General features: G+C 38.9%; 1 protein-coding gene across 5 annotated transcripts in view; it reads right to left on the minus strand.

The window, feature by feature from the left end:
- Positions 1-16,942, minus strand: part of clcn3 (chloride channel 3) — a 46,734-nt gene extending 29,792 nt beyond the window's left edge. For 2 of the 5 annotated variants that reach the window (XM_053629564.1, XM_053629559.1), the window contains exons 1-2: positions 16,785-16,942; positions 3,047-3,222 (exon numbers count right to left, since the gene is read on the minus strand). In XM_053629564.1, the coding sequence (XP_053485539.1) occupies positions 3,047-3,206 (160 nt within the window). In that variant the 5' untranslated portion in view covers positions 3,207-3,222; positions 16,785-16,942. Of the gene's footprint in view, positions 1-24; positions 109-3,016; positions 3,223-16,784 lie in introns of those variants that run through there. The other 3 variants (XM_053629563.1, XM_053629558.1, XM_053629562.1) reach the window with 2 other exon arrangements.
- Between the last annotated feature and the right edge of the window lie 867 nt (positions 16,943-17,809).

The raw sequence follows: 17,809 nt of genomic DNA on the forward strand, positions 1-17,809 counted from the left end.
TCAGTTGTCGTCAGGCTTACATACTTCTCCTGAAGTGACACGCAGCCTGCTCCATACCGTCACCCGGAACCATGTCACCGGTGACTTGCTTTCCTCGACACGCACACGCTCAGATATCCTCCCATGTTGTTTCTCAGTGTGTCCTTGGACAAACTTTGGCATCTGAAGTGAGACTCGAGTGCCTTGACACACAAGGAAGCTTCCAGCTCAAGGGCAGCCAGAGAGAATAAAGCAAGCGGATAGGGCAGAGATTGTTGAGTGACGGCGTAAGCCGACACCCCTCGGTTGCGCAAGCACAAAGGCCGGGCCATGTCGGCGAGCCTGTGAACAAAGGCTCTGCTATGCGATCGTTGGTCTGATGAATTATCAACTTAATGAGGAGCAGGCAAATCCAAGCCTTATATAATTCCTCAGGCACAGCTGCATTGTTGGAAAAATACTTATGAGAGTGTGGAATTACACAGATCAGAGGTCGCAGATCATGCCCATATGACTAAGTCGCGTAATTTTTTATGACAATGTTGCAATAAATACATAAATAAATAAATAAATTGCGTCATTCTAAGCCAGCGTTTCCCAACCTTTTTTCAGTCACGGCACCCTTTGAAAAAAAAAAAATCAATTTGTGGTACCCTACACAAACACTAATGCTAGACAGTGTTAGCTCCATGAGGATGAAGTTGATGGTCCAGAAGCATCTGGAGGTTTTCTTTTAAGAAATCTGTCCATATTCTTTTGCACTACACACGCATCGTCACACGCTAATTATTAGGATAAAACACATAGACTGATGTTGACGTGCTGCTGACAGGTCAGAGAGGGGGGTCGAGGGGGAGGGAATTAATTTTTATATATAAATATAAATATAAATATAAATATATATATATATATATATATATATATACACACACAGAACCCTAGGTTATAGGTTTAACATTTTCCCCATAAAAGCATAACATTTTCTTACTTTTTAAAAGTTTGTACACTAAAATAATTCGGTGTATTTTAGGTATATTTATTGAAAAACCTGTGATCCCATTATCCAGCACTCGGCCCCAGAGCTTTTTAAAATGAATAGTTTCAACTTGATAACTTTCTATTCAAGATAGAAAGCAGATGTGTTGTTTGAGGGCAGCAAGGACACAATGTAGAGTCTCTCTGAGTGAATGCGTTATAATGCATTAGTGTGGATACATACACAGAGCTGTGTGTTGTAAGAAAACACAGAATGAAGACACTGTGCATATGAGAATGGACAGAGGAGTCTTGTAGTCTCGTAATCCCGCCTCAGCAAACTCAATTGTGCCAAAAGATTCTTGAGCTAAAAGAATCAATTACATACATAAACACCAGACCAACTCATACAGCTACTGCACTGATGAGCACAAACTCTTTCAGTCAGTATTAACCCTAAATGTCATGGCAAGTTACCAGGGATCAAATGATGTGCATGGGGTGGGAACAGTACAGAGAAACTCTACTTAAAGTAAAAGTAAAAAATGATCCACATTTAAATATGTTCAACTATTCACGATTAAAAAGTAAATATTTTAACTGATGAAAAGAGCTGACCACACGTTCAACATGCCTGACCCCGCATAGCTAGTAGCTAGCTCGCTAAGAAATCTGTCATAAGGACAATACTCTGCTAACTAAGACAAAACTAGAATTTGGCCTGCTAGTACGGTAATATTTAACCCTTTTGGAATGAAAACAAAACTAATGTACAAAACTTAACTAGCTAGCTAATATAACAAACCAATGTACAAACTTAACAAACTAATTTACCAAATTTAAAGTTAATCTAACATGAATTGATAACTCCAGTAAAACAACATTTTACTAAGAAAAACAGGAATTAAAAAAAAAAAAAGTCTCACTGAGATGTCTAAGAAGTATTTTGAAGGTCAGAATGAAACTGTAAGAAGTACAGAAATGTGCTTAAGTAAGAGTACAAATATTCAATTTTAACAATACTTGAGTACAAGTATTAGTACTTAAGTACAGTAACAAAGGAATATTACTCATGTATTCTCCAGCCCTGGTGATGTGAATGTCAGAAAAGTTTGATCTCAACCAAATTTCCTGGTTAGTGTTAAGTGTAAACAAAAGATATTGACATTTTATGATGTATTTGTCCTGTGGCCTGCTTTAGGTCAGAAGACTGAAAAGTAAACTAAAACAAAAACCTGTAAACAAACCTATCAAATGTATTGCAAAGAAATGATATGGATACTGGACAGTTCACAAAACCAATAAGGTTCTAGGAATCTGAGAGGAAAAAAGGGCTGCGAGTGTGAAACGAGGAATCCACCGGAAATCCCAGGAAATTCAAACTGGCACTATATCAGATGGATGGGTGGATGGATGAATGATATATGGAGGGGGGAGGGATGGGGGATGCAAGAATGATATATGGATGGGTGGATGGATGGGGGATGGATGACTAAATGGATGGATGGATGGGTGGATGAACAGATGGATGGATGGATGGATGGATATGTGGACGAATGGATGGATGCTGGCTGGTTGGCTGTATGGATGGATGGCTGGATGGATGGATGGATGGATAGATGGCTGGATGGATGGATGGATGAATGGATAGATGGCTGGATAGATGGATGGATGGATGAATGGATGAATAGAAGAATAGATGGATGGATGGATGGATGGATATGTGCTGGCTGGATGGATGGATGAATGGATGGATGGATGGATGGACGGATGGATGAATGGATGGATGGATGGACGGATGGATGAATGGATGGATGGATGAACGGATGGATGGATGGATGTACGGATGGATGGATGAACGGATGGATGGATGGACCGATGGCTGGATTTATGAATGGCTGGATGGATTGATGGATGGATGGATGGATAAATGGGTATGGATGGGTGGATGAATGGATGGCTGGGTGGATGAATGGGTGGATGAATAGATAGATGGATGAATGGATAAATGGATGGATGGATGAATGGTATGGATGGAAAAATGTGTATGGATTAAACTCACTGAACAGATGAACTCGTGACAGTCTCGCACCTGGCGAAGCATCTCCATCCAGCAGGTTGTCGTCCTCTGTGGTGTGGAAGTCCATGATGACGCCGGCGCCATCGAGCAGCTCCTCATCGCTGCTGGCGCTGGTGATGCTGTTGTAGCTGTTCCTGCAGTAGCCTCTGTTAAACAGCTGCTCCGACTCCATTTAGATGTGTGGCACCCTGAGAACCCCAACACACACACACACACACACACACATTTAAAACTTGGTTATAATATTAATTCTTATAATGTTGAGCAACATTTAACAGAGAACACAAAGGTGAAGACCAGCTCTTACTGAAACAAAGCTGGCTAATTTAAATACTTCAAACCAAACCATGAAGGCACACACTAAACTACTCGATACAGTCAGTGTTTCTTTTCCACTCCTGTGACAGTGAAGAGCTGTCATTCTGTTCTAAAGTCCCTTGATCCTCTATTATATTCATATTGTTAAATATACAAATACTGTCATCTAAATACATCATCTGTACCACGATTTACTATTCACTGATTTAAGCTCTTTCTAATTCTAGTCTGTGATGATGTTTTGTCAGTGTGAGTGACTGCTGAGTCATTTCCAATTCAGTACATGAAAAAGCTTTAAAATACAATTAAAGCTACTTATGAAATAATACAATGCAGATGTTCTATGTAATATGTGCAATGTTGTAGCATGCTATTTCATTCAGTATTGTGCAACAGTTTGATTTTAATGTAAAAATTATTAGCTTTAAAGAGTGGTCGGCCACGCCCCGTTCATTAGGATTGGCAGCCACACATTTTTCACTGACACACACACACACACACACACACACACACACCCCACACATTCCTCCTTTACTGAGATTGACATTAACAGAGGCCATGCTTTTTATACTGGGACTGACAGGCACCGAGGCTACAGGTTTCTCTCAGGAAACATATGAGCCACATACACTCAAAGTGTGTGAGGTTTTGGCATGATCAAATCAATCAGAACATACAGTGCTGTGAAAAAGTGTTTGCCCCACAATCTGATTATTATTATTACTATTATGCATTTTTTACACTGAATATTGCAAAATTGACATCTTGCACACCAAAGAACGGAAGCACCACCAAACTTTCATGTCAATTTCCCTGACAGACTTTCCTTATATACGACTATAATAAAATCTGACCAAATACAATGTCAAAATTGTGCACAAATTCAGAAATTCACGGGGTGTGAAATACCGGGTGAAAAAAAATGCCACTCAAAAGTTTTGTCACCAGCTTAAAAACGGTCACAAAGCAGCTTTACAGAAATCCGGGTGTAGGTTTAGATCCCTAAATGAGCAACCAAAAGTGTCCAAGAAAAACATCCTGCACTGTGACTGACGGGCAGAGACGCTACACCACCACCTACACCACACACCTAAAATACAAAATACACTAATAACAAATATGTACATCTTTATCAATGTGCCACGTCAGTTTACCAGATTATTTGTGATCACGTTCCAACTTTTTCCTCATACACACTGTTTTGAACTGAATCTGTGAATCATTGCACCCCCCCCCCCCCCCCGAATTAATCCTATTTTGATGAAGGTAGAAACTCAACAGCACTGACAGCCGAGCAGTGCCTCAGCATCACCCCCTGTTGGAGCTGGGATCAAATCTCACCTGAGCACCGTCAATAGAGAGCAAATGAATGTAAGTCCATCCATGTTAACGTTTTGGAAAAGCACCAAGTCACATCAAGTGCTTTTGTACACGCTGATACATCAGGTCACAACTCAGACGTAATCCAGAACACAAACATGGAGGACTGAGCTACAGTGACAAAATGTATCTTCTTGGTGAGCGGATATAAGGAAATTTACAAAAAAAAAAATGTTGAATCGAAATTATTCAACTGCCAACTTTCGAAAGTTGCGGTGTGAATAAAAATAACATTTCGCCTATTTTTGGGACTTTCACTGGTACACAATGTGACATCCCACTTTAACTCTAGCTACAAACAGTCAAGTCACACAAGCAGGTGCTATTCTCAGGATTTTCTTCCTACAAAGCTACAGCGAAGCCAAACTACCTCCTCGTCACCCGAGTTTATTTCACCAAACTTTATTTCCATCTACATTACTGAGAATAATAAATCTAATCTAGACAGCAAGCTAAGTCACTCAGTTAACGGATACTAGCTAGGACTGGTATCTACATACCTTTTCCTCACGGCAGAACAGCTACTAGTTTCTGCTACTTCATTCAGATAACCAGTTATTACACGGTAACCTGAACTTGTGAGACATCCTACACCTCCTTTCACATAAACGCGATGATTGTAATCATGAGCTATTGTCAAAAGCTTCAAAAAGCCAAAGAACCACATTCTCAAAACAGCTACTTTCTGAAATGAATTATATAAAAGAGTAATAATGTGCTAAAAGCAGAGAAAAAGCTCAGATCTAATAGATCATATTTCAAACGCTTACAAGTAAATTCAGTGGGCGGATGAAAAATGAGTCAATATTCATCATCAAGTCTCTCTGCGGCTGTAATCTCTCATCTTAATGCTCTCCAAGAACAATCTGGAGCCTGACTCTTAGGAGAAATTATTTCCCCAAACCCCTTTCTCTCTCTCTCTCTCTCTCTCTCTCTCTCTCTCTCTCAGAGATGGACCATGACTCATCACGTGAAGCCTTACAGTCACAAGTCTTAGCTGGAAGGAGTTCAATTAGAATAACAGGAATAATTATACCATGTGCAGTGCCTACTTTCTAAACCTGATGCTTTCATGCAGATCTTGTGATCAGAATCTAAAAAATAAAAATAAAAAAAGCCCAACATTTTTCTACAGTGGATTTCTCTCAGGCCAAATCTGAGCCACATACACTCGGAGTGTGTGAGGATTTGGCATGATCTAATGAGTCATAATGTAACATTTTAGCTATGTGTAAAACTAGGTGGAAAAAAAAAGATGCCTACAGTTTCATCACCAGGTCAAACATTTCAATTCAGTGTGATTATGTATAGCGTTTATAACAACAGACATGGTCACAAAGCAGCTTTACAGACATCTGGATGGAGAATTAGATCCCCTAATGAACAAACCTGAAGCGACAGTGGCAAGGAAAAACTCCCTGAGACCTCATGAGGAAGAAACCTTGACTCAAAATGAACCCACCCTGTTCTGGGTGACACCAGACACTGGGATTACAAATCATTACAGTATACAGGTGTAGAAGAGTAAAGTCGAACTGTACTGTGTGTTGAAAGGGTGTTTCATTTAAGCAGAATATGAAAAGAGTCCTGGGATAAGAAAAGGACAGTGTTTATGATCACAGCAGCAGATCTTAGGTAGAAATCTACACTATACTGGTGAGATTATCTATTGAAGGAAAGTTAGGAATAAATTGTTTTAGGAAAGTGCAAGTCTTTATACTATTCACGTGGAACCATCAGCATCACATCAGGTAAGAAGAAAAGACTAAGAGTCTGAACCTTTGACTAAAATACATTAAAGTCCCCATGAAGTGCCTTGAAACACGCAGCGTTATTCGATGTGTTGACGTAATTTCCACTGAAGCAGGAAGTCAGGGCAGGACATATATATTGGCTCCTCCCCCTTTTTAAATAGTCAAAAGAGTTTAGCTTACCTCAAAGCCCAGGCTAAGCCGTACGTGACAGTTAGTACCATAAATTTGTTATAATGTCGGGGGCGGGACACTTCAGATTCTACAGAGCATTTGATTGGACAGAAAAGCTGAAGTGCAGAACGATGTCATCAAAATCGTTGATCCATATCGGTGGTAGAGAGAGACTTCAAATTTTGAATGCATATATCTTCTAAATGTGAATTTTGTCATTGTTGTGGAGCAAACTAGCTTATAAATAACCTTACGGCTAACATCCATACTAAAAGCCGCAAAACTTCCCTTTTGAATATCATGGGGAATTGAGATATATCAGGGCTTAAAAAAAAAGGAGATCTATAGACTAGGCTACAATGATTTAGAAATGTCCTCTGTGATTGAAGAAATGTAAAACTCTGGTCTAAGGTCATCCTCCGATAATGAAGAAGTCTAAACGCTAACAGTGTGGCTATACGAGGGGACAGAAAATGAATCCCGTCAGCCCAAGTCTGAGCTCAAATCACATCTCTAAGTGCTCCATTACTCCTGTGCAGTTCATACATATAGACTTAATTACAACATCAAACTCAAGATCAACTTCCAGCCTCATTCCATTTAACCCTGCGTAAAAAGCAAGTGATTTCACTGCTCACAGCCTGACAAAGATGAAAACAATGCCACAGCATTTAGCAAACAATTCTGTTTTCACTCATATTTCCTTTCAATTGGCATTAAAACCATTCGAGCTGTGGATTACTCTTTTTCTATATTGTAGCTAGCTAAAACTGACATTGATGCTTCTGACAAGTGACATGTACGCTGCTGTACGTCTATATAACTAGCGTTGTCAGATGGCTAGCTAATTATAAATAAATAAATAATCAGATAACCTCTAAATATCATATAGATGTCTATGGAAATGAACGATATTTAGAGGTTATCTGATTATTTATCTATAGTTAGCTAGCCATCTGACAACGTTAGTTATGTAGACGTATGTAAAGGAATGAAGATGGTAGTTAGTGTCCATGTGATAGCGTCTCCGTCGTTTTCCGGTCGTCTGCTTCCACTTGAAATTGTGACCAGAACACGACAAGTATTAAACGTTCCTGTGAACCAAAGTCACTCTGTAAGATGAACTGCAGAGCAACTTCAAAGCCAATACATCATTTATTCATTCTTTCATCTTCAGTAATTGTATCCTGGTCACGGTCGCTGTAAACAGTAATGTCATTATACGGCTTGAGGGCACTCCCCTCACTACTACTTCTCAAAACGAATGAAAAAGCCGTCTGAGGCAGATCCAGCGTAGTTGAAAGGTTTAAAGCATGAAATGTAATTTATTTAATTCAATTCAAGCTCTCTGGCACTCAAAGTAAGATATAACAGGACTGACCCCTGACAAGCACCACTTTGAAAGAGCAGGACAGTTTAACCCAGCCAGACGAAACTCGGCTCAGAGACAGAAAACATTAATACTTGTCAAGCTGATTTACTCAGAGCAGGAGAATTAACGGAGCCCATCTCTATTACGAGCCTGAATTCAATAATCTTCAGCACAGTCATGGTTAATGCATTGTACAGTACAAAAACACAGATTTACATCTGATTAGGGGTTTTCCGTCCAACAGGAAACACACAAAAATGCAAATGATTTAAATTTATATTTAAATCCCACGCTTCAGCAGAACATTCGTTATAAAAATCAACTTCAGGGAGGTAAGAGTAAATTGGCTTCATGTTGGGTGGCATCACACCACCCAGAACAGGGTGGGTTCCCTTTTGAGTCAAGGTTTCTTCCTCATGAGGTCTCAGGGAGTTTTTCCTTGCCACTGTCGCTTCTGGTTTGTTCATAAGGGGATCTAAATCTACAAGCAGATTTCTGTAAAGCTGCTTTGTGACCATGTCTGTCGTTATAAACGCTATACATAATCACACTGAATTGAATTCCATTCCAATTTTCACATTGTGAAATATCAACATTGTGATCAATTGTGCCACAATGCACTTTTTGTATTGTGCATATTGATATCTCTTTATTACATATTTATTACATTTTTAAAACATATTTACCAACTGTAAGAAGCTGATGTTAAAATTTTTTGCTTCGTGTTTAACAGATTAAAAAAAAACAATCAGTTAATTTTTTTTTTATAAATTAAAAATTTTTTTTTTTTAAATGATAAAATATCATTAAATGTATCATAATGTTTATTAATAATAAACAAATATTTATAACAATTTTTTAAAAATAAAATTAAATGTATTATGTGTTTATTAATGATAAATTTAACTTTTTTAATGAAACATTATTGTACTGCCGTATTGGCGTTTGTGGATAAACCTATACATATCGTGATACATATGGTGCATGTTAGAAATGATATTTCTGTCATATCGCTCACCCCTAGTAGTGAATACAAATCACATTTTATTATTCAAAAATAAAAATGAAAAATTCCAAAGTGAACTCTTTATTGCACGAGAAACAGTTTACACAGTAGAAATACGATTTCTTTACACTGATCACACTTTTCATACTGATACACTTTTCCTAAACAAACACTGCACATGTAGTCCATTGGAATTATGAATTTGAATTCGTATTCAAATCCAACCACATTGAAGCGCTGACAAACAAACCCAGCACGGCCCTGACTAACCATTTCAATATCATGCTTTTCCATAAGAAAACATTACGAAACATTAGAAATGCATTTACAAATCTGAGTTCAGCTGAATCCATACTGAACAGTTCAAACGTAAAATCAGCACAGCTCTGGTTAACGCTTTATTGAAACCCGCTCAGGGACACGATGTTTGTCCTGCCACGTCTCTGTCTGATGTATTCATAGGACACATCATCGGCTGCAACCTGCACCGAGAGTGATGATCATTTCACCATGGCAACCCAGGAGCAGTGAGGAGGCGAGAGCGAGAAAAGGTGTGCACCTAAAAGGAATTAGAGAAGCGCCCGATAAAGCAAGGCAACGTTACGCACGTATGTGTACGATTGATCCACTTTCTCCTCCGTGCTGGAGGAACACTATCGCATTTCACCCACTTTCATGCAGGCGTGTCATTAGTTGACACAAAGGAACGAGTCTCAGAAGAACACAGATGTATGTTGACTGAAATGTGAGAATGCGGTCAACCTTTTCATGCAGTATTTATACTGTTTCCGCTGCTGAGACTGACAGCGTTGCAAAACATCTCCTGAAAACTCTTATCCCTGCTGTCATAGAGGTATAACCTAGGTCCGAGATGAATCAGCAGTTTCAGAACCACCTGAAATACACATCTAATAATGAAGCAGCACGAACACGACCTTAACCGCAGATTCAGGCAAGATACTACGAGTGTAATGATACACAAATCCACATTTGATATGATACATTGGTGTCTTGATACAGTATTAAATACAGCGAAATAAGCACTGCCTAAATATGTGCCCTAGCTTTCCATTTTCAACTGATTATAATGAACATTCAGCATTATCAAACTCTCAGCAGTATAAAACGATTTAATGAAAAATACTGTGCATTAGAATGTATTTCAAGTCAACATGGCTAATTAATTAATTTTTTGTTCTTTGGACAAGTTTTCATTAGTGTTCATGGTTGCCAGGTCTCAACAAAATGCCCACCCCTCCCCAACTACATATCTGAAATTGTACACAAAAAGACCTGAAAGTAGCCAAATTCTTTCTGGCACTGGAAAAGTGGAACGCATTTTGCTTCTCTTTGTCGTCCAAAATCTCCAACCGCAATTTAGCGTAAAAAAAAACAACAAAAATGCGACCCTGGAAAGCCTGACAGTGTGACTCTAAACAAGGCATGTCTGAAGTCACACAGCTCTCTGTAGCTCAAATGTGTTTTTAACCTTGCATTCTCCTCTATACTGAGTGGAGTACGGCTGTGCCGTATCGTATCCTCCATGATACACAGATACACTCGTAAAAAAGGAGCTTCCTCCGTAATATGCAAGCGGTCAGGACACAGACGATCAGAAGTGAATCAAACGTCTGTGATTTGTAAAGTGTGTCAAAAACCCGTATCAACTAAACGGCGGAAACACATCAAATTTGTTACTCCACCTCAAGCAAAAACACCGAGCAGAATACGAGGATAGCCTTCGAGGAGAAAGTAACGTCAAACACCAAAAACATAAGTGTTGAATGTTACTATTTTCATATCATAACTGATATCGTTATCTCAAAAAAAAATACCATGAAATATCGTGATGTAGTTTTAAGTCTATATCGCCCAGCCCTAGAGTAGAGTCTCATATCTGCAACTGTGACCTTTGCACCTGCCAAGCTATCGAATCGAGAGCCTTCGAATGATATGATGCACCGTATTGTCACTATGCATAAAATTCCATTCAAAACAGTTCACCTGAAACAAGATGACACACATGCACCAGTAAGAATGATTAAAAGTTAACTCAAATGTAGTGGAAATTTACAGTTAATCTTATACTGAAACCTTGGACAAGCTTTTATAGCTTTTCTAATGACGGTAATTGTATGTAACACAGTAAACACACCCGCACGTGTTAGAATTCCGGGGAAAAGCTGGACATTGCATTTCCTGGTTTCTCGTGTCATTAATTAATCAGTTAAAAAGTAGAGATGGCACTGATCCAGTTCCCAGAATCAGGATCGGGCCAAAAATGGTGGATGGGAGAAAAAGGGAATGAATGCAATCCAACCCTGTAACAAATACATTAAAAAACAGATTGGAAGTGGGGTTGAGAACTGAAACAGATTTTTATTATGCTTATAATTTATACTTTAATTGTATTTATTATACAGGTGGTCCCAAACGTTTCCATACATAGGGGACTACTGTGTGCTTGCCAGCACCTCAGTGGATGTGCCTTCGTCAGTGGATGTTCCTGGACGTCCGCTTCTCACTCCCAGTCTTTTTGAATTTGTTAATAAGTTTAGTTACAGTGTGGTGTGTGACATGCTCGCCATGTTTCCTGTTAAATTCCAACGCAACCCTGCGACAGCTTCCTGATCCAGCCATGAGAATGATTTCAATACGTTCTTCTTTTGTCAAAGGCGTTCTTAAAGGCTGTCTGGGAAAGAAAAAATGTTATATATATATATATATACATGTGTGTGTGTGTGTGTGTGTGTGGGTGTGCGTGTGTGTGTAAGTATGAAAAATGCTTAAAAAGTGTTAATTAATTTAACACTTGTTAATTAAGTGTTAATTTCCCCTATGTATTGAGACTTTTTGGACACCCTGTATTTGCAATGTAAATGGTTTTCACGTGAGAGTTTTTTGTTTGTTTTTTAACTGTGGTTTCGTTTAAGGCAGGGGTTCCCAAACTTTTCCAGGGCAAGGCCCCGCAAATGGCATTAACATTTGACCGAGGCCCCCCTTTTGCAAGATGTCTTTAAAGCACATTAAAAATACAGACTTCTGAATATATCCCCCCTTTTTTTATTAATAATTACATCTTACATCTTTACATAACATTACATTATGAAATGATAAACATAATAGTGAAAACATAGAGAAAACATAATAGTGGGAGGGATGGGCTTGGTGGCTCTGACCAAATTGTCGAGGCCCCCTGCGGCCCCTAAAAGGGCTGCGGCCCCCACTTTGAAAACCACTGGTTTAAGGCATGTGATTAGCTATGTACTGTTTCCTGTTTTTTGTTTTAAAGTGCTTCAGTTTAAAAAAAAAATCTTTCTGAAGCTTAATAGTTTAAAAAAAAAAAAAATGATTGTATAGGTATTGATATCAGCTGATACTCAAGGTTTCATTATCAGTATTGGTACCGGAAAAGAAAAAGCGGTATTGTACCATCTGTAGTAAAAGTTGTAATCGTTGGCAAATTACAGGAATAACAGTGGTAACAGTTCACATCGGGCTGCACACATCACACCACACCACCTTGTTGGGGATTATTTAAAACAGCACAAGTTTAAAAAATAAACACACACACACAAGGAAACCAAACATCACACCAAGCCATTTTCAAACACACTGATGACGCAGTGAAGAAGACATACTGCATACTTGTAGGAAATATTCTCTGCCGGAACAAGGCTGGAGAAACATGCTCTAAACTATACACACACACACACAACAAGCAGGTTTATAAAATAGTTTTAAAGCGCACCTATTATGGTTTTGAAATGTGCCTAATTTTGTTTTAAAGGTCTCATACAATAGAGTTACTTACATCCGAGGTCAAAAAACACTTTAACATGCTTATAATTTAAACTGCAGCATTGCTTTTTTTTCCCCCAGTGTCAAAAATGACTCATTAAATGATTCGTTCTAAATGATTCGTTCTAAACTCCTCCTTTCAGACAGCACACTCTGCTCTGATTGGTTAAATGTCCCCGTCTGTTGTGATTGGTTTACTGCTGTCAGCGAGCACCCGATGAAGACCAGAGGCGGGGCTTTTTGTTACAAACCTACATAGGTTAGTACAGGGAGTAAAGTCTGGAATCGCTAACGATTCTTTTCAGCTGTTCAGAATAGATTCCTTCTTTTGGGAGTCACTAACTCAATTTGTCCTGCACTTTGACTTCTTAAACTTTGCAGACTTTTTACATTCACAAACAGCTCTACATGAAAGATAATATCTGAAAAACCATAATAGGCACACTTTAAGCCATTTTTGTCTAGGACTTTTGACATTCTTTAGCATGACATGAAAGTTTAAGTCATGCTTTTCATATTGAGGGTAAAATGTGTGCAGCAGGAAATGTAGAAAGATCTAGAACGTTGTGAAAGCAGAGGCAGGGAGCTTTGACGTGGTACATACACGTTCAGGATTTTTCCTTGTTTGTTATAGTGTAATTATCTCCCGGATATTCATGAATGTGCCGCCCTGTCACAATATTCAAACACATTTATTATTCTGTAATTATCCATGGGTTGTGTTTATGTGATCAGCAGTTTGCCCGAGACAAACTTCTTCTCCTGCAGAGCAATAAGCCATCCTTCCTCCTAGTCTAGTACACCTCCATCTTTTTCCATATCTCTTCATTTGCACTATATATCATATCACACACCACTGACCGCTTTTGAACACTTCAAAGAGCAACAGTAAGCAACATGGCTGCCTCTAAATTAAAGGCTAAAAGGTTTAGTGAGATCGAGAGCTAATATGCATTACAAATCATGCTATGTCTACAGAATTCATCCCTCATATGCATTACTGGATCACTTTTCATAAACGTTACAGTCGAAACAGAAACGCAGGCCGGGTCGCTACGTTGTGCATTTGTGAGCTGTAAAGTGGCTCGTGAGTACAGAGAGGAACATCTTGATACTCGTGTAAACCCACACATGAATCACGGACGTTCTCGTCTATTTCAGGTGTGCTGCCAATATTGTCACAATATGCTTAAAAGAACTACGCACAGAACACCGCGTGGAAATTCAGCACCATGTAAATCTGTGTTAAACGTGACAGAGCTGTATGAAACCCCAAAAACTACTGAAGAGTGCTTCCTGGAGTGTCTTTATACCGAAGATAAAACATATAGAAACTCTTTCCCTATAGGATACAGCAGAATTTACACCAACACATCAGTTTGGATGTGATACCTGTAAAGACGCATCGTGACGAAGTGAATCATGGAAATGTGCGATTCACATTTTAGCCAACTTTGATGCTCTGATTCTGGTTAAAATGACGTCTCGGACGCTGCTACAGAGCTCGTTATGTTTCAGTCCATCACGCCCCCCCCTCGAGTCAGAGCTTTTATCAGTCAATTTTTTTGGGAGGACTTATAAATGTATTTATTTATTTATTTATTTTAAAGATATGCTAAACCTTTAGTACACTTTGTTTACAATATTAAACCTCTGTTCGTAGGAATTTGAAATGTATTTAGTTTTATTCAGCACGTTATTTTGCATTGTTTATGATTCAGAAATAAAAAAAGAGGGGTTTTTTTCCCAGTCAGTCTTTTTTTTTTTGTTCATTAAAATTTAATTTAAAATATTCTGAGAATCAAAGTGGATCTAATCATGAAGCCAGTATCGTGAAACGAATCATGACGACCCCTACGTACACACGGTTATTTACAGAAGGCAATACAAGTGCTACGTCCCAATTCGCCTAAGCCCATCCAAAACACTAAATGTGATTAGAATGAGTGTGTCCCAAATCATAGTATGTTAAAATGAGCATCCCAAAGGTACCTGGATGGTCTACTATTTACAGTAGATTTATGAAAAGTGTGGATCCGTGGACACTTTCCCTGCATCTCAACTCACCTACGTATACTACACACTAAAAGTATCTACCCGTTTTGTGAAGAAAATTAACATGCATTTGAGAGTACGCGATTACTGGGACATACGAACACGTCATGTAACGGAAGAGAACGTTGTTGCCTAGTTACGCAGTTACATCATCACCGTAAACAAACTCTTTGTTGCATTTCAGCTTTTCTTCATTCATTATTCCTTATATAGTTTATACTATATAATTTAATTTACCATTCCCTTGATTTATGTTTGAACATACGTCCATGATTTCGGCGAAGTTGTGCCGGAGTTGTGGGCAATAATAGCTGAAATAGTGTCAACTTATCCACACCTCGAAAATCGACCATCCGGGTACCTCTGGGATTTCGACATACTACCATTTAGGACACACTAATTCTACTCTCGGATACTAGTTAGGATGTATAGTAGGCAAATTGAGATGCAGAAATATAGTATAAATTATATAAGGATTAATTAATGAAGAACAGTTGAAATGCAACGAGGAGTTTGTTTACCGTGACAGAGCGCGTAACTAGGCAACGACGCTCTCTTCCGTTACATGATGTGTTAATGTGTCCCAGCACTTGCATACTCTTGTGCTACACACTCACATGTATGTACGTTTTCCTTTACAAAAAGCGTACATACTTTTAGTGCATAGTATAAGTAGGCGAATTGGGACACAGCGATGGTGTAACTTTCCAGACGCAAAGTCTGTAAAACATTACTGACATGACGGATTCAGACGGGACTAAAATCTTAGAGATACTCCCAAAACAATTACATTACCCCACATGACGCCTACTTCCCCATGTCAAAACTAATGCAGCCCGAATACAGCTTAAAGTCTCCGTGAAGTGCCTCGAAACGCACAGTGTTATCCGCACATCATTTCCACTCCAACAGGAAGTCAGGGTGGGACTTATCACGTGGCCCCTCCCCCTTTTTAAATAGCGAATAGCGTTCAGCTTACCTCACAGCTCAGGATACGCAAGGTGATTTTTATAATGTTGGGGGCGGGGCACTTCAGATTCTACAGAGCATTCGATTGGACAGAAAATCTGATGGGAAGCCGAAGTGCAGAATGATGTCATCAGAACTGTCGGTCCGTATCAGTTGTAGAGAGAGAGAGACTGTACTGTTTGAATGCATAAATCTTCTCAATGCGAATTCTGTCTTTGTTTTGAAGCACACTAGCTTATGGATAAACTTAAGGCGAACACATTCATACTAAAAGCCACAAAACTTCCATTTTGATGTGATGGGGACTTTAAGTTAGTTGATGGCACTATAGTGAAACACAGATCACGTGACCACATGACAGCACAGACCGAGCACAATGTCTGGGAAAAAGACCAGAACAGTGCAGCACTTACCAGCAACAAACAAGGTGTGTGTGTGTGTGTGTGTGTGTGTGTGTGTCAGGTTAAACACACCATAGTTCAGCTTAGACTCAATTTAAATCTCTGTCTAATCTAAACAATATGGCGCGTGCAAGTAACAGTTTACTCTTCAACACATGAACGTCCAGTGCTGTGAGAATACACTGCGGTGTAATTGTGTAAATCCAGCTGTGTAACGTTATTATCACACACTTGTGTGAGCTCATGGCCTGATATAAACATATAAACATATAAACATAGAAACACTCTGCAGACTGACCTCGCGCTTTTATTTAAACCCTGACACATGTTTACAAGTAAACATAATAACTATTATTATCTACATGCATCAGCTTGACAGCTGATCTAAACAAGCCAACAGTGACATTACACACACACACATACATACACATACATACACACACACGCGCGCGCGCGCGCGCACACACACACACACACTTACTAAATCGAGGTCGTGTGCAAAACGAAATAAATGCATTTTTACCTCGACAAAGCCTCGGGTTCAATCATGCTTTCACCAAACCATCAAACACACCAACAACCTCCTTTGAAATGTTATCTGACATTTTTATTCCTCCATTTGGTGGTGATGCTGCTATGATTCTTTCTCTTTTTCTTTTTTTTTGTCTCTAGTCCGGTTGCTGTCCGTGACGTCACTTCCGGTGAGATTTTAACCTCTCCGTTTCCTCCTGTTGAAACGCGCAGAGCTTCTAGAAACGGCTCATGTGCACTGTTTGTGTAATACAGTGAAGAATAAAATAACCCGTGCCGTTATAGGAAAATTAATTTTCCTATATTCATTCATTCCTATAATTCATGATTAATTTCCTACAGCAGCATTTCCCGACATGATGACTCCGCTTATCCCTGCTGAAAGAAAAAACAAACAAACAAACAAAAAAAACAATAGAAATAATCACAGAAGTGCTAATGGTTTCCACTTCAAATAGCATTACAAACCATCAGCTAACCATTAAAACCATTACCATTAGTGCTCCTAGACATAAACGAGTAGAGATCCACAGGGACCATTACAGTTTCCATTAAAACCAGTACAATTTCCATTATAACCATTAAAACCATTGCCATTACTGCTCTTAGACATAAACGAGTAGAGGTCCACAGGGACCATTAGTTTCCATTAAAACCAATACAATTCCCATTATAACCATTAAAACCATTACCATTACTGCTCCTGGACATAAACGAGTAGAGAGCCACAAGGACCATTACAGTTTCCATTAAAACCAGTACAATTTCCATTATAACCATTAAAACCATTACCATTACTGCTCCTGGACATAAACGAGTAGAGATCCACAGGGACCATTACAGTTTCCATTAAAACCAGTACAATTTCCATTATAACCATTAAAACCATTGCCATTACTGCTCTTAGACATAAACGAGTAGAGGTCCACAGGGACCATTAGTTTCCATTAAAACCAGTATAATTTCCATTATAACCATTAAAACCATTACCATTACTGCTCTTAGACATAAACGAGT

Source organism: Ictalurus furcatus, chromosome 7 (assembly GCF_023375685.1).
Source record: "Ictalurus furcatus strain D&B chromosome 7, Billie_1.0, whole genome shotgun sequence".
Taxonomy (NCBI): domain Eukaryota; kingdom Metazoa; phylum Chordata; class Actinopteri; order Siluriformes; family Ictaluridae; genus Ictalurus; species Ictalurus furcatus.